The sequence below is a fragment of the Palaemon carinicauda genome, chromosome 31 (assembly GCF_036898095.1).
Source record: "Palaemon carinicauda isolate YSFRI2023 chromosome 31, ASM3689809v2, whole genome shotgun sequence".
In the NCBI taxonomy this organism is placed as follows: Eukaryota; Metazoa; Arthropoda; class Malacostraca; order Decapoda; family Palaemonidae; genus Palaemon; species Palaemon carinicauda.
In genome coordinates this window covers 9094157-9112039 of record NC_090755.1, presented here as the reverse complement: position 1 = coordinate 9112039, position 17883 = coordinate 9094157, and the positions used below count along the sequence as shown (strand labels likewise).

Below are 17883 nucleotides of genomic sequence, written 5' to 3'. Positions count from 1 at the left end.
CTGGTCAGAGCGGTCATGCAGGCTTTTAAGCCTGTTCTCTCTGAGCTGGGCCACAAATCATTGGCAGCTTTTACTCTCTTGAAGAGGAAGAGAGGAGTGTCGAACATGGTAACTTCTCCGAGGGCGAAGCTGACTCCTCGTAAGTCCTTGAGGAAGGCCTCCTCACCCCCCCCAAACTTTCATTCCCTCCCCTTCAGACGAAGATTTCCCATCCTCAGGGGAGTCACGGGAGGTGAGGCGTTCCCCCATCGCTCCAATGAGGGAAACCCCACCTCGCGCTGGAAAGTCTTCTCGGGTAGGGGTGGAGAAGAGCCTCCCACCATCGTTGTTGGAGTCTTGCATCCCTCCCAGGAGGGAGTCGAAGGCTTAGACCTGAGCCAGCCAAGCACTCAGAGAACGTCCACGAGTCCCCCCAAGAAGAGCCTTTGGGGACAGGAGACTTCGCTGCTAGCCCTTCAGGAGGGGAGCTGCAGGAGTCAGAGCATGCGTTCTGGCAGGTTCTGACCCTTATGAGGAATCTCAATGGGTTTGTGAATCCGGAGATTCCCCCTCGTGGGGGCAAAGACACGGTCTTGGACCTAGTCTTTGGGACTCAAAAACCCTCTAAGGCCAGTGTGGTTTTACCCTGGTCTCAAGGGGTTAAGAGTGCCAGAGATAAGGTCGAAGCCCAGCTCTCCGAGCTTGCCTCCTCCAGCCGATCCAGCGCCGGCAACAAACTCCTCCCACCTCCTCGTGTCCATCAGAGGAGGTACTTTGACATCGTTGAGGAAACTTGTTTAACTCTTCCCCTACACCACTTTGGAAGAGCTTACCAGGGGAGTCCCTCCAGAGAGACACTCCAACCGGCAGGTCTCGTTCTCGGCAACGGAGATCCTTAGCCAGGAGAAGGTAGCGAAGTGTGCCATGCAGGCAACTTCGTGGCTGGACATCTGGTTAGGGTCCCTAGGCATTCTGTTACGTTCAGAGGACTTGTCCAAAGAAAGTACCAGGAAGGCCATAGAGACCTTTTTACTCTCGGGCACTCGTACGATCGAGTTCCTAGCCCACCAAGTCTCGAACGTGTGGGCTAATACCATCTTGAAACGTCGAGATGCGGTGTGAGAGATTCCATCAAAAGGTCCCCAGTACTGAGATCAGCAGGCTCAGACATTCTTCCATTATGGGGAAGAACTTGTTCGAGCCTAAGGACGTGGAGCAGGCGGCTGAGAGGTGGAGGAAGTCCAACCAGGACTCTCTTCTACATAGGGCTCTAACATCGAAGCCCTATAAACCTCCAGCACCCCAGCAACCACGTCCTACCAAGACCACGAAACCGGCAGCTACAGCAAAGACGACGGTGTCCAAGCCCTTTCCTGTCAAGGAAAAGAAAGGCAAAAAGTCCTCCAGGGGAGTAGAGAATCCCAGAGGGAGCGGCCGAGGCCGCAAACGCTAGGATTGGCAGTCCCCCTGCATGTCCACCAGTGGGGGTATGCCTACAAAGTTGCGCGAACAGGTGGCAGCAACTCGGGGCCGATTCCTGGACGATTTCCGTAATCGGTCAAGGATATCGCGTCCCGTTCACAACATCTCTACCTCCCCTGACAGCGAATCCAGTGTCGTTGAGCTCCCTTGCCATGGGATCGGCAAGGGGGCAAGCCCTTCGAGCAGAAGTCCAGACCATGTTGAAGAAGGGCGCTCTCCAAGAGGTCGTCAACTGGTCCCCAGGCTTCTTCATTCGACTCTTTCTTGTAAAGAAGGCGTCTGGAGGCTGGAGACCGGTCATCGACCTCTCAGCTCTGAACAGGTTTGTCAAGCAAACTCCGTTCAGCATGGAGACCGCAGACACGGTCAGACTTGCAGTGAGACCGCAAGACTTCATGTGTACACTGGACCTGAAGGACGCGTACTTCCAGATCCCAGTCCATCCGTCTTCAAGGGAGTACTTAAGATTTAGTCTAGACAACAAGGTGTACCAGTTCAAGGTGCTGTGTTTCGGTCTCTCCACAGCACCACAGGTTTTCACCAGAGTGTTCACCCTAATATTGTCGTGGGCACACAGGATCGTCATCCGTCTCCTCTGTTATCTGGCGACTGGCTGATCCTAGCAGACTCGGAGTCATCCCTTCTTTGACACCGAGACAAACTTCTGGGACTTTGCCAAGATCTGGGGATCATGGTAAATCTCGAGAAGTCCTCTCTGCTTCCCACTCAAAGACTGGTATATCTAGGCATGATCATAGACACCAATCTCCACAAAGCCTTCCCAACAGACGACAGGATAGCAAGGCTGAGGAGAGTCGCAAGTCCTTTCCTCAGACGAGAAGAACTTCCAGCCCAATTGTGGTTACGTCTCCTCGGTCACCTCTCGTCCTTGGCCCGTCTAGTTCCCAATGGTTGCTTCAGGATGAGATCCCTCCAATGGCGACTCAAGTCCCGGTGGAATCAGGGTCACGATTCCCCGGACGTCATGATCCCTATGGGTCCTGCGGAACAGACGGACCTTCAGTGGTGGGTGACAGACTAGAACCTACGAAGGGGAGTGGATCTTCTCATCCTTCCCCCGGATTTGATGCTGTTTTCGGACGCCTCAAAGAAAGGGGGGGGGGGGGAGCCCCACGTACTGCAACATAAGGACCTCAGGCCTGTGGTCAGAATCAGAAAAGTGCCTCCATATAAATCTGCTAGAAATGAAGGCCGTATTCCTGACCCTTCAACAGTTCCAACAATACGTGGCTGGTCACTCTGTGGTGGTGATGAGCGACAACACCACAGTAGTGGCTTACTTTAACAAGCAAGGAGGTACCTTTTCAAAGCAGCTATCCCATCTCGCAGTAGAGATACTGAGATGGACCGAAGCCCACTCGATTCCACTATCGGCTCGCTTCATTCCAGGCAAGAGGATTGTGCTCGCCGACAGTCTGAGCAGAGCGTCTCAGATAGTGAGTACCGAGTGGTCTTTGGATCATCTACAGTAGTAGCCAACAAAGTCCTGACTTTCTGGGGTTCTCTGACTGTGGATCTGTTCGTTACAGCGCTGAACTTCAAGCTTCTGCTGTACAGTACTGCTCCCCAGTCCCGGATCCCAAGGTGCTCTGGCAAGATGCCTTCCAACAACGGTGGGACAACATCAACGTATACGCCTTTCCCCTCTTCTATCTGATGAGGAGGGTGCTCAACAAGACCAGAATATCGGTCAATCTTTCGATGACCCTTATAGCTCCGCTATAAGAGAACTCCCTCCACAACTTGAGCTACTCAAACAACCACACGCCAACATCTTCCACAAAGCCGTAGCTTCGCTACGACTTCATGCCTGGAGACTATCCAGCATCTACTAGCTGAGAGAGGATTTTCGCAACAAGTTGCGAGCAGGATGTCTGGACACCTGCGAAGGTCATCCGCATCTGTCTTCCAAGCAAAGTGGGGAGTCTTCTGTGGTTGGTGTCGTGGAAGGGGTATCTCTCCACTCGATGCCACTATTCCAGCAATAGCGGAGTTCTTCATGTATTTGAGGGAAGAAATGCGCCTTTCAGTCTCGGCGGTGAAAGGCTATCGCTCAGCCTTAAGTCTAGCCTTCAGGCTCAAAGGAGTGGACATTTCTTCCTCGCTGGAACTTTCCCTACTCATACGAAGTTATGAACTTACCTGCCCTCAGTCGGAAGTGAGACCTCCTCCATGGAACGTGGTTCGGAAGTGAGACCTCCTCCATGGAACGTGGTTCGAGTTCTCAGGTCTCTTAAGAGACCTCCCTACGAACCATTACGCCAGGTTTCAGATCGCCACCTAACTTGGAAGACTGTGTTCCTACTAGCTTTGGCCTCGGCCAAGCGAGTCGGTGAACTTCATGGTCTCTCGTATGACATCGCCCATTACTGTACAGGGGATGGGGGGAGGTAACGTTCAGATTCGTCCCTGAGTTTATTGCTAAGACTCAGAATCCGGGAGTACCGGACCCTCGGTTCGACTCCTTCCAGATTTCGATTCTTCGTTCTGTAACAGATGACCCAGACCATCTCCTACTGTGTCCAGTAAGTAGTCTGAGGCTATATCTCAAAAGAACGTCTGCAGTTCGTCCCCAGGTGCAGGCATTGTTTGTGAGTACTGGGAGGACTAAGAGGGGGGATTACCAAGAATACTATCACGTCATGGATTCGTAGGGTGATCCATCTGTCCCTGAATCCAGACCCTCCTCCGTCACGTCGCCCTAGAGCACATGATGTCAGGGGCGTAGCTATGTCCCTGGCCTTCAAGAAAAACTTTTCAGTTATGCAGGTGCTACAATCGGGGGTGTGGAAGCGTCAGACTACCTTCACAGCCCACTACCTGCAAGACGTGACCCACAGGAGGCTCGATACGTTTTCTATCAGCCCTGTGGTGGCTGCACAACAGCTGGTTTAAAACCTCAGGCTCCTTAATGGACAAGTAGCAGAAGGTTGAGGGCATTGTTACTCGGTCTTAGTCTGCATGAATGAAAAGGTGTGTCTGGCCCTTGTTCTTTTCTTCATCCTCCCCTCTCTTGGGGAAAGCAGCATCCTGAGTTCTCTGCACAGCTGACCTCGAACCACTGCAGGTAAACCATGTTTCCTTGTGTTCCTAGTATTAAGCTAATACTGTCACGTCCCCATACCCTGACGAGGTGGTATTGAGAGAGTTCTAGCCTAACATTTGAGTAGACTATCCAGCATCTCCTCGCTGAGAGAGGATTTTCGCAACAAGTTGCGAGCAGGATGTCTGGACACCTGCGAAGGTCATCCGCATCTGTCTTCCAAGCAAAGTGGGGAGTCTTCTGTGGTTGGTGTCGTGGAAGGGGTATCTCTCCACTCGATGCCACTATTCCAGCAATAGCGGAGTTCTTCGTGTATTTGCGGGAAGAAATGCGCCTTTCTGTCTCGGCGGTGAAAGGCTATCGCTCAGCCTTAAGTCTAGCCTTCAGGCTCAAAGGAGTGGACATTTCTTCCTCGCTGGAACTTTCCCTACTCATACGAAGTTATGAACTTACCTGCCCTCAGTCGGAAGTGAGACCTCCTCCATGGAACGTGGTTCGAGTTCTCAGGTCTCTTAAGAGACCTCCCTACGAACCATTACGCCAGGTTTCAGATCGCCACCTAACTTGGAAGACTGTGTTCCTACTAGCTTTGTCCTCGGCCAAGCGAGCCAGTGAACTTCATGGTCTCTCGTATGACATCGCCCATTCAAGGGGATGGGGGGAGGTAACGTTCAGATTCGTCCCTGAGTTTATTGCTAAGACTCAGAATCCGGGAGTGCCGGACCCTCGGTTCGGCTCCTTCCAGATTTCGATTCTTCGTTCTGTAACAGATGACCCAGACCATCTCCTACTGTGTCCAGTAAGTAGTCTGAGGCTATATCTCAAAAGAACGTCTGCAGTTCGTCCCCAGGTGCAGGCATTGTTTGTGAGTACTGGGAGGACTAAGAGGGGGGATTACCAAGAATACTATCACGTCATGGATTCGTAGGGTGATCCATCTGTCCCTGAATCCAGACCCTCCTCCGTCACGTCGCCCTAGAGCACATGATGTCAGGGGCGTAGCTATGTCCCTGGCCTTCAAGAAAAACTTTTCAGTGATGCAGGTGCTACAATCGGGGGTGTGGAAGCGTCAGACTACCTTCACAGCCCACTACCTGCAAGACGTGACCCACAGGAGGCTCGATACGTTTTCTATCAGCCCTGTGGTGTCTGCACAACAACTGGTTTAAAACCTCAGGCTCCTTAATGGACAAGTAGCAGAAGGTTGAGGGCATTGTTACCGGTCTTAGTCTGCATGAATGAAAAGGTGTGTCTGGCCCTTATTCTTTTCTTCATCCTCCCCTCTCTTGGGGAAAGCAGCATCCTGGGTTCTCTGCACAGCTGACCTCGAACCACTGCAGGTAAACCATGTTTCCTTGTGTTCCTAGTATTAAGCTAATACTGTCACGTCCCCATACCCTGACGAGGTGGTATTGGGAGAGTTCTAGCCTAACATTTCCATCTAAAGGACTACAGGTCAGCTTCCTAGGATGAGTCACACTTCATACCTTCACGCACAGCTTACGTAGGCCGCAGCCCTTGCGTAGCAGGGTTCTAGCGAGGTGCAGGGACTCATTGTTGAGTGCTGACACACTCAGATACTGAGTCCCCTGGCAAAGCCTAAAGCCAGTACTGGCTGGGACTTTCCACCCTTCCTAAGGGGTGAGTCACCCATATTGAATAGCATGGTTTGTATGTCTGTTACGGAACAAATGACAAATTCGTAGGTAATTTGTATTTTTCTTAACTACACAAACCTTAGCTATTTAATCAAACTTGCCCGTCAGCCCTAACCCCCGTGAAGTCCTACCTCTAAGCAAAGTGAGGTCAAGCACAGGTGTGTGTGTAAGGGGGTTGGGTGTAGCAAGCTACCCTCCCTGCCCACGGTTAACTAGCGGTAGGGTAGTAAACCCTCGTTAAAATTCTAATGGCTCGTCATTTCAGCTACGCCGAAAGTAATTACCCATATTAGATAGCTAAGGTTTGTATAGTTAGGAAAAATGCATATTACTTATGAATTTGTCATGTTTGTTTATTAACTCTTAGGTAAATTCCAACGATGTTGGCTGTCTCTGACCCTCCACTATAGGTGTCAATATATATAACTACCAGGTAAGTCAGATGTTTAAAAAAGGGATTTTGATGAAGGAAAAATCTATTTCTGGGCTAGGAACCTGTGTCGCCCAGTGAAATGCTCCTCTAGCACCATTTCTAAGGCATAGTTATTTCTGCATATACCAGAGAAAAAAAGAGATGCATGGAATACCAGGGATAAACCTAGCTCGCTCACTCGTTGAGTGTCGGTATAGAAAACTGGGGCCTGATTGAACCACGACCATAGATCCCTTACCAATTAGACCTCTCCTTCATCAACATCCCCCTCCAACCCTACATCTCCCCACACCTTATCTTCATTCCTCCCAGCTACCAAAGCTTGGACCAACCTGGGTGAGGGAAAAAGGAAAAGGCTGGGTTCACTGGGCGACACAGGTTCCTCGCCCAGTAATAGATTTTTCCTTCGTCAAAATCCCTTTTCTGGGCTCGACCTGTGTTGCTCCGTGATATCATAACAGAGAAATGGTTCAAGCTTGGGAAGAGTTAAACATAAGGAACTGAAACCAAAAACATATAATGCAAAAGAGAGAGTAATAAAACCAAAATATTTACAAACATAAAAACACAAGGTATACAAAACAGATAGATATACTGGGTAAACTCTCAAAAATGAAAATGCCATTACAACCTGAATCATGTCTTACATGTTTTCCAGTCAATCCGCCGAAAACCCATTTGCCATCGAACCTGCTAGCCAATACTGTACCCTAACCCTACATCTCCGGCGAGTTATCTTGGCGTGACTAGGTTTTTTACCGACCTTCTCCCCTGTTCATGCACCTGACTTTGAGAGACAACTGAAAGACATGCCTGAATGGAGGGCAAGAACTGTTCTCATTGTTGAGCAGGTGGATGCTGCTGCTCTTCCACCTGGTAAAAGGGCCAGGCTAGACCACAATTAGTCTTCTCCAATTATGATTGAGCAGGCTTCTGCTGTCGCTGTGGAAGTGGGTTCCTCATGTTCTACCGGAGTAGCCCTTTTAGGAGTTTCGACAGTAGAACCTGACGAGGAGTTGTCCTTCCTGCGGGCTCTGGGAGTTATCAGAAGGTCAAATAAACTTGGTGAAGCTCCTCCAGCACCGTACGTAGGGAGGAAGACTTGACCTGGTCCCGTCAGATAGAAGATACCATCTGTAAGATATTGCAATAGGCTTTGCTTTTAAGGTGGCGAGGTCATCGAAGTTGATTCCATCTGTGCTCTTTAAACAGAAGTTGTTCCCATACTAACAAGCCATCAGTTATTTATTTGGATTATCTTTTGGTGAAGCTGGAAGGTAGCCATTAGACTTAAAGTGTGAGGTGGCAACCCTGCCTAACTGCTTGAGCTTGTAGGCTGGGGGTTACACAGCCACCTCTTTATATACTCTCCCAGCTGTGAGGTACGTCACTTTTTCCTTTGGCTCGGTAGAGAGTGGACGTCTCCTCTCTCTTTCCTCCCAAGGCTGTCATTGGAGATCTTTAATTGCTTTTTCTTTTCAGGTGTGCGTGATTTCTTCAGATCACTTTCATGTGGACCTGTCCTGGGCGCGAGGGTGCTGCATGCAGTACCTTCATGTCATCGTTGGATACCGACCCGCACTCTTTGTATCCTTCGTGTAGAGGGCATCGTTGCGAGCATGGTTCACTCTGCCTTGAGTGTAGGGAGTGGCCTGCCTCCCATTGGGAGAAATTTGGACAGCGCAGATAGAAGGCCAAGCGCGTTCTTTCTCCCTCAGGGGCGAGGAAAGTGTGTTCTTCGTCTTGCATCCCCAAATTTCTTTCAAATGCTCCTTGCTCGCGCTTTTCCGGGAGACGATCGAGTAGGAGCGCAGACCGATTAACTCCTTAGCAACTTCAGGGTACTGGGGGGTAGTTGCTTCCCCTAGAGGAGCAACTTCCCCTCCAGCCGCCGGGGAGCCATTCTCCCTTTCAGATGTGTTGCAAGTGTGGCCAACTTTAGGAATTTCGGGTCCCCCTTCGAAGGAAAAACTTCTGTCTCTCCTTCGGCGCGGTGCTAGGAAGGACCCGTCTCCAGAGCCTTCAAAATCTCTTGCTTTGGAGTTATGCGAAGTCCATCTGTTGCTCTCTTCTTGACTTTGCCCCTCCAGATGCCTCCTGCTTGTTGTGGTAGGTTTGATAACTTTAAAAACTGAACTTGGATCCACTCAATTGTGAGGCATGGGGAAGCTGTAAGTTCGGGTGTGAAAGCCACTGAGGAGTACGTTGAACATTTTGTCTCGTGTGTTGCTAGGGAAGGTTACTTCGCCCAACAAGTCTTCAACTGTGATGAAACTGGCCTTTTCTGGAAGATGATGCCCTGCAAGACATTCATCACGGCAGAAGAGAAGAAACTGCTGGACCAAAAATCCATGAAGGATAGATTGACTCTAGCCTTGTTTGCTAATGCCAGCGATGAATATCACTTTGAAAACCCACATGCTTTCATGTGTCACAAGATCTTGAAAGAAAAGTTTCTCATTTTAGACGTTGCCCCCAGCCACCCTCCAGGTCTTGAAGATGACGTTCTCGATGAATTCAAGTTCATCAAGGTCCTCTCTCTCCCGCCCAACACCTCTCTCCTCCTCCAGCCCATGGACCAACAGGTCATTTCAGATTTCGAGAAGCTTTGTTCAAAAAATGCTTTGATGTCACACATAACGCCAACCTCACCCTTCGTGAATTTTGAAAGGACCATTTTAACATTATGCATTATTTAAAATTTATTGATGAAGTATGACAGGGTGTAACGCAAAGAACCTTAAATTCAGCTTTGAAAAAATTGTGGCCAGATTCTGTAGCTGAAAGGGATTTCAAAGGGTTCGATACGGAGCCTGACCCCAAACCCATTGTGTTGGAAGAAATTCTCTCTTGAAAACTTCATAGGACTGTAGGTCGGTGAGGCAGATGTCAACGATCTTGTCGAGGAGCATCAACAAGAGCTCACAACTGAAGAGTTGATCGAGCTCTAGATGATGCAACATACAGAGGTGTTGCAAGAACTCGGTAGCGAGGAGGAGGTAGAACCAGAGGAATTTCTTTCTTCAAGGGAGATTAAGGAATTGATGGCTAAGCGGCAGGATGTTTCTGATTTCGTTGAAAAGAGACACCCTGAAAAATTGCCTAGTGGTCGTGCTTCAGCTCTTTTCAATGACACTTGCCCGAGTCATTTCCACTACATTTTGGAAGGGAGACAGAAACAAATCTCCTTGGATAGGTATTTTTTTTAAAAGGCCTGGAGCAGTTGAAAGTGAAAACGAGGCTAAAAGAGTTAAGACAAGTAAAGAATAGTGAATAAAAAGTAAAAAGAAAAAATTAGAAAATAGGTAGGATTCATTTTTTTTTTTTAAATTCAGTAAGCTAAGTTTATTTTAAGTTTGTGCTACGATACGTAGCGTAAGGAACAGTGTAAATACCGTACTTGTACCGGCCAATTCTCCCCTCCCTCCCTTCTCCTCAAAGATATGAACTTCATTCTGGTTCTGGGGTGAGGTATAGCCTTTGCAACGGCGCTAGTAGTAAAGTCATATTTTATTGCAGATCACAGTCCAGCAATTATTTGTCATTTTGTGAGTGTATGTAAAGTATTATAGCAATTAAGAAGCATGTTTTTCCATTTATATATACTGTAATTGAATTGGATTTTTTTAAAGAAGGCGGGAACGGATTCAATTTTTTTTCAGTTAATTTAAATGGGAAAAATTAACTTGAGATACAAGCAAATTGACATACGAGCTCGGTCCTGGAATGCATTATGCTCGTAGTTTAAGGTATTACTGTATTATGATAGAGGAAGTTTTTAAAATGTCTAACATCTAATCCATACTTTTTTTAATTACTTTAGTTCAGTAGTTTTTTAATGATGAAAATATTTTTTTGAATGAAATACCAAAGTTATTTTTTTCATGTTAAGGCTTACTGCACACTAAATACCTTACCTGTGCTTTCCTTTTACCCCGCTGTAGTTATTCTCTTAATTTCCACATGTATGACTTTTTCACCTTGTAACAGAATTCAATTTGCTTATCTTCAGTTGTTCAATGATTTCAGGTTTGTCAGGATTGGTGGAAATTGTGGATCTTTGTAACCGTTTCATTTTTTTTTCAGATCTGGAAAAGATGGTGCTCCAAAAGACTACTACTCATTAGAATGTCTCTTGTTTCTATTGAAACATGTCAGTCTTACTCATCCTACCTATGTCAGAAAGGCCGCAGTAAGTGCCACTCTTTTTACATCTTATTCTATACAAAAATCAAATGAGAGCTATTTTATATTCTATAGAGTACATTATGAGTGTACAGTAGCATTTGTGTTTTCAGAGTGATTAATTGTATTGTTGGATCTTGAATACCCTAAACCTGTCAGGTTTATTTTCTTCACTCTAGGCAGAGAATATTCCCGTTGTGCGTCGTCCTGATCGTAAAGAACTTCTTGCCTACCTCAATGGAGAAACATCGACTGCTGCAGCCATTGATAAGTCGGCACCTTTGGAAATTCCAACACAGGTATGTACAGGTATCTTTGAAGTGTATAATTTGTATACTGTACATCAAAATAGTATGGTACGTCAAAGAGATGGAGTCCCTTCAGGGGTAAGTAGTACTGTGGTATTCACAGCATGTGTATGTGCAATTTTGGGGGTACTGTACAGTAATAGTGTTTTTGCTTGTAAATATCACACAGTTTGGTGTAATTCTGGCTTTCCTAGGGTTGCATGGAGTTCTTACAGATAATCTTGATAGTTTTGAAAGGTGGTTATGAAGTGCTGATTCTTGGAGTACAGTAATGCAACTTTTTTTTATAACTGATAAAAACTGTAAAACCATGACCTTGGATTTTTTTGTAAGGTGCATTTTGAATAAACATTCAAATATATTCTCTTGTTATATACAAGACTTGTGAAATACTTGTAAGATTTTAATTGTTACCATAAAATCCAACCAAAGTTTGAAATTGTTAAGTAAGGGGAGCGATGTACAGAATTACACATATACCCCATAATAGCCAGCTTAGAAACAATTTTAGTGATGGAAGGAGAGACTTCTTCTAAAGGGCTAATTCTCTTTTCAATTTTCTTTAAGATTATGAGATTTGCTTAAAGTCCAATAGCTTTTATGTGGTAGCGATGGTCAAACTCCGTAGGATCTTAGTATCTTCCAATTAAGTCACATTCCTGTTGTGAAGATTGATAGAATTAAGTATGAGATGGAGCAATAATACAGTAGTTGTAGGATTGGAATATAATTATTTGTTAAGCTTTGCCTTATTGTCTGTAGTATAAGTAGGTTAGAGGGTCAGTACTTAATAACTGTTAGTGCCGCCTTCAATTCCAAGCATAGGTGTATGAAGAGAGGGCTGATAAGTCACCTGCCATATTTGGGTTGTCATTGGTTTAATTGTTTATTTGTAGGAGTTATTGTAACTTGAAGGGTCGTGTAGATTTTTATTTTCTCCAATAGCAGAACCTAATATGGTTCAAGGAGTAGGTTCTGAATTACAATCTTATGGGAAGTATTTGTTTTAAATACAATAAACGGTTGTTTGATAGATAGGAGATTGGAATTAATATCAACTTTGTATGCAGGAGACCACAGACATGAAATATTTATTGGGGAAAGTTTATACCTAGTTACAGTTTTAAATTTTGGGGGCCGGTTTCCCAGAGGATTTAAGGGTGGAAAATTGAAGCACTAAGCATACATCTAGGCTGGAAGAGACTAGAAGAACAGGTATTAAATGAAAGTCAATAAAATTAGTAACTGACAATCAGAGGTATTGCAAAATGTTACCAAAGTTACTTCTGTCATATGAAAGATCTGCATACCTGGACATAAGAAATTCTTGCATGAGGATAACGTAATGTTCAGTTGTTTACTTGGGTAATCCTGAGTTCCTTATTAAATTGTAAGAGCTGTAAGCTCCCATGAGACATCCGAATAATTGAAGATAGTAAGGCATTCAAGAAAAAACTGAAGACCCTTATTCTGCGAGTGTTTCGATAGTGATGATCTAACAGTAAGCAAGCTCTACACATTATGAAATGTTAAGTTCTCCCGAATGAACATCATAAAACAACTGAGGAGGTCATGTAGAGAATAGGGTTCCCCTGCTGTACAGGACCAGATAAGCATCCCTTAAAGCGAAGTACGCCATATGTATGGAGATTGAAATGAAAGTCCTCCTTGTAGCTCAAATGGTCCTTGCCCTGTGGCTGAAGTCGATTGATACACGTATACCAGGTGGTGAAAGTTGGTTATGAAGTAAAGAATAAAATCAAAAAATTTTTACCAAGATATTTTGTGTATGTGCATTACAGGTTTTTTGAAGTACAGTACTCCCTTTTTAATCCAGCCTTGTTGCTTTCTTGCCATTGAACTCTTAATCCTTTTCCCCTTGGTCTCGTTTTGATGATCTGTCCAAATTCTTTGACAATACTCCAGTTTCAGCTTGTGTAACACATAACTCTGGAAAGTCTCATGAGGGTATAGAAGGGATTGGCTTTTTCATCCGAGTAATTTTTATAAAAATAACAGCACCAAAGTAGTGGGAGGATTTAGCCGTAAGGTACAGTATAACATTTTATGTGGCTGTTCTTTGCATATAGGTACATGTTGATTGATTTGCCTATTTGTATTTCCTGGTATATTTTTCTCTATACCCTATATTTCGGCATTTAAGACTACCTCGAGATAAAACAAGACCTAAGACTCGTGTTAATATCTGTGTTTTTATCTCAAATCTGTGGTATAGCCCTACCCAAAAGTACATAATCTTATGTGGTATATTACCTGATCAGAAGGTGAAAGTTCCTGTATGGTATTAGTATGAATCTCATTAAGAATAAATAAAACTGATTCTCTTATTACAACACTCATCAGGTGGTGGTAACAAGGCACAATCATATGTCTGAACTATTCAGAACAGTTCTAGACAATCTCATATTGTAAGTAATGAATGAAATTCCACTAACAATCACAAACTACCATTACCAATAACACAGTAACCTGGTTATTGCTATGTACCTATAAAATGTTTTTCTGTTCCTAAGATGGTACAGTATTTGTTCTATAATAAAAATCAGTTATGCTAGGCCTTATTTATAAGCTAGTGACTCTGTAGAGGAGTGTTATTATTGATTATATACAAATACATTACTGTTCAGCTCGAACAGAACACACCCGCTGACTAGGTGGTATAAATATAAAATCGCCAAACAAGTGGTGGAGTTTGAATGGCGTTATCGGCTCTTATATATTTTTTATATACAACGGAAAGTTTATAATGGAATTTTCTTGTTTATACTAAATGTTTTCTATTTTAGCTGGCATTTCCAATATATTTCTCCATAAAGTTTCAGTTGAAAAATAGTAGAAATATAGAAATGAGCAAGTTCTTTTCCCTTCGTTAAAGGGCTTTAAGTCACTGGATATGAGATTTTCTATTTTGGATATATTTTTCAAGATTTAAAGGTTATCTTATCTGCAGAAATATACGGTATCAGCTATGCATGTGTCCGGAAAGTGTATCATTAATTTTGCTTGTGCATTTAAAGAATTTTCCTTAATCTCTTGCTTTTTTAAAAAAAATTCCACTTTCAAATTAATGTGTTATTGTTTTCTTTCCTAGTTGAAACATTAATTATGTAAAATTGTCATCCTTGTATGCTGTTCATAATTTCAGTACATCTTTTTATGAATAGAACTTACCTGGCAGTTATATATACATAGCTAATAATCTCTATTTCGGCAGAATTTTTCTAAACGAGGCAACCTCCTTGTGGTGGTTGGGTGGTAACACCCGTTAAAGGGTGGTAGGAGGAATCATTCCCGTTTCTTCCGTAACCGAAATACAAACCACGCTATTTACAAAGAGTTTACTTTTAGCGCAGCTGAAATGACGAGCCAATAGTTTTTAACGAGGGTTAATTACCCCCGCGCTAGTTAGCGGGGGGTGGGGAAGGGTAGCTTGCTACCCCTCCCCCCTCCACACACCGGTGACTTGCTTCACTTCACTTTTGGCTCGGCGGTGATCAGACGTGTCTGCTCATCGCCTTCGTGACAGCCTTTAATTTTCTGCTTTTTCTTTTCAGCGTGTGTGTTGGTTGGAAGTTGACCTTCAGTTATTTTCTTTACTATGCGTACATGCCCTGGAGTTGCCGGCCGTCCTTGTGGGACTTTCAAGTCGGACGTCAACACGGATCCACACACCCTCTGCCCTCAATGTCGGGGCCGACGGTGTGACCAGGAGAACATGTGCCGTGAGTGCAGGGAGTGGTCTGCCTCCCAGTGGGAGAGGTTTGGCCGTCGGCGTAAGAAGAAGTCCAAGAGAGACCGTTCTCCTCCGGGGTTAGCCTTGAAGGAGGAAGGTTCTCGGGACTCTTCTTCCGCCGCCCAAACCTCCTCCGAAGCTCCCCCTCGTCCGCCTCCTAAGGAGAGTCGTCCGAGTGGGAGCGCAGGCCCTTGTTCTGTTTCCCTTCCTTCGGTGGGGGGAGAGGGCGTCGCCTCCCATAGCGAGGCGGTTCCCCCTCCTCCTCCGGGGGAGGTTATTGATAATGCCTTATCCAGTGATGATCTTTTACAAATTTGGTCGTCCCTGGGGCTTAAGGGCTTGCCCTCCAGGGTCGCTCTTATTGACCTTGTCTCGTTGGGGGCCGCTGTTAAGCAGTCGCCGGTGGTAGCAGAGGTAGACCCTCTGTCTATTGTCGACGTCGTGGTGACAGAGGCCTCCGACGTGGCTGGGCCTTCCGCCGCAGGTGCTGTTGCTGGTGATGGTGCTCAAGGCTCTCCTCCTCCTTCCGTACATCCTTCGAAGGGGGAAGTGAGTCCTTCGGTCTCGACTGCTGCTCAGATTCCTTCTGAGGGAAGTGTTTTGACGGAGACTTCCCTTCGGAGGACCGATGGTCCCGACGATCTCCCCCGAGGCCGCCTCCGCCGTAAGGGTCACCGCCCTCTACGCCACAAGGGCCTCCCTTCCCCTTACAGGGGGACTAAGAGGCGCCTTTTTGGGTCTTCGTCCTCCGGGGGGGACTCTCCTCGTCAGCCTCAACCTACTGCTCCGCCCTCCTTGAACCTCTCTGCAGACCGCTCACCATCTCCTGCCGGATCTTCGCCTTCTGGAGAACTCGTCACCCGACGGGCAACGGTCCCTTTGGGGCTAAGGGATTCTTCCCTTACGCGAGCAGTGCTAGCGCACAAGCGCTCTCCTGCTCGCCAGCGCTCTCCTGCTCGCCAGCGCTCACCTGCTCGCCAGCGCTCTCCTGCTCGCCAGCGCTCTCCTGCTCGCCAGCGATCTCCTGCTCGCCAAGACTCTCCTGCTCGCCGACGCTCAACTGCTCGTCGGCTCTCTCCTGATGTTCGCCCCCCTCGCCAGCGCTCTCCTGCTCGTCAGCTCTCTTCCGAGCATCAGCGCTCATTTGAGGACCCTCGCCCTGCGGTCTCTGACCACCCTTTAGTTCCTGCTGTGGCTACGCAACATCGTGCTGCACGTGTGTCAGAAACACATGTTCGCCAACGCGCCAGCGATCTTCCCGTTCCTGCTCGTGAACGCGCCGCGCCACCTGTCCTCTCACAGGCCACGCGTCGACCTTCTGCTCGCCAGCGATCACCTACGCGCCAGCGATTACCTCCTCGCCAGCGTTCACCTGCTTGCCAGCGCGCACAGGCGATCTTAGTATCGCCTATTCAACAGCGACAACTAGCGCGCCGACGTTCGCCAACGCTCCTGAAGGAACATGGCTCGCCATCGCGCGATCGCCCGCCTGCACATAATGCTCGCCATCGCTCGCCATTGCACGATCGCCCTCCTGCGCATGCTGCTCGCCATCGCACGACCCTGCACGATCGCCCGCTTACGCATGCTGCTCCTCATCGCACAACCCTTAACGATCGCCCTCCTGCGGATGCTGATCACCATCGCACCCTATCACGCGATCATTCACCTGCGCATGCTGCTCGCCATCGCTTACCATTACGCGGTCATTCACCTGCGCATGCTGCTCACCATCGCACACCAGTGCGTCGACATACCACATCGCGCCATCGCCAACTTGAGCGACTGCACTCACCAGCTCGTCATCGATCGCCTGTGGATCTACATCGCCAGCGATCTTCCTCACCTACGCGGCAGCACGATCCCTCGCCGTCGCGCCAACGCTTGCGTTCGTCGCCTCAGACACATGTTCATTTACCTGCCCACCCTCGCGCCCGCGCGATCGCTCGCCCGCGCGACCGCTCGCCTGTGCGCCCGCGCGATCGCTCGCCCGCGCGACCGCTCGCCTGTGCGCCCGCGCGATCGCTCGCCCGCGCGACCATCGTTCGCGGCGAATTCCACAGCCGGTGGTAGCAGCAGGGACGCATGCTCCTAGACGGCACTCGGGATCACCTCCATCCAAGCACAGGTTGGTAGTGCAGGACGAAGACAGGTCAGTACAGCATTCTTCCCCACCTTCTTTTCAGGCAGGTACCGTCGTGTCCACTCCAAAGGATCGCCCGATCCCTTTCACTCTAGCGAGGACTTGGTTTGGTCCGCTGGCACGGGCGTTAGTGAGGGTTATGAAACCAGCACTCGCCGGCCAGGGTAACAAACCAGCGGCTGTCTCTCCTACGCTGAAGAGAAAGAGAGGAGTGGACTTCGTAGTGACTTCCCCCAGGGCGAAGTTGGTTCCCAAGAGGTCGGTCTCGAAGGTCCCTTCTCCTGCACGAGTACTCTCTCCTTCTCCCGTGGACGAGGCCTTTCCATCCTCAGGTGAGTCCAGTGGGGCGGTAGTCTTCCCCTCGGCACCAGGGGGGGAGACTTCGCTTCAGGCAGGAGAATCGTCTCGTGAGGAAGGGGCCCCTCGAACCTCGTTGTTGGGATCCTGTATCCCTCCCAGGAGGGAACCCAAGGATTCCAAGACCGTCCCTAAATCCTCTGCAAGGATTCGTCAGGAACCCACGACTACCCAGGGGAATGTCCAAGTATCACCCCAGGAAGAGATTCCTGGGGCAGGAGACTTAGCTGCCAGCCCGCAGGGAGGAGAACAGCAAGAGTCCGAACATGCCTTCTGGCAGGTCCTAAGCCTGATAAGGCAACTTAACAGACTTACGGATCCAGTCATCGCCCCCCGTGAAGGCAAAGACACGATTCTGGATGAAGTGTTTGACGTTCGGAAGGCCCCTAAGACCAGTGCAGCTCTGCCCTGGTCTCGGGGGCTGAAGAGTGCCAGGGCTAGGGCCAACGCTCAGCTCGCACTTCTTGCCTCCTCCAGTCGTTCCACTGCCGGGAACAAGCTCATCCCTCCTCGCCTTCAG

General features: G+C 47.7%; 1 protein-coding gene across 3 annotated transcripts in view; it reads left to right on the top strand.

Annotated features, from left to right (window-relative positions):
* hyx (cell division cycle 73 hyrax) overlaps positions 1–17883 on the top strand; it is an 81881-nt gene that overhangs the window by 13362 nt on the left and 50636 nt on the right. For all 3 annotated transcript variants that reach the window (XM_068354792.1, XM_068354791.1, XM_068354793.1), the window contains exons 2-3: positions 10703–10808; positions 10981–11100. In XM_068354792.1, the coding sequence (XP_068210893.1) occupies positions 10703–10808; positions 10981–11100 (226 nt within the window). The remainder of the gene's footprint in view (positions 1–10702; positions 10809–10980; positions 11101–17883) is intronic.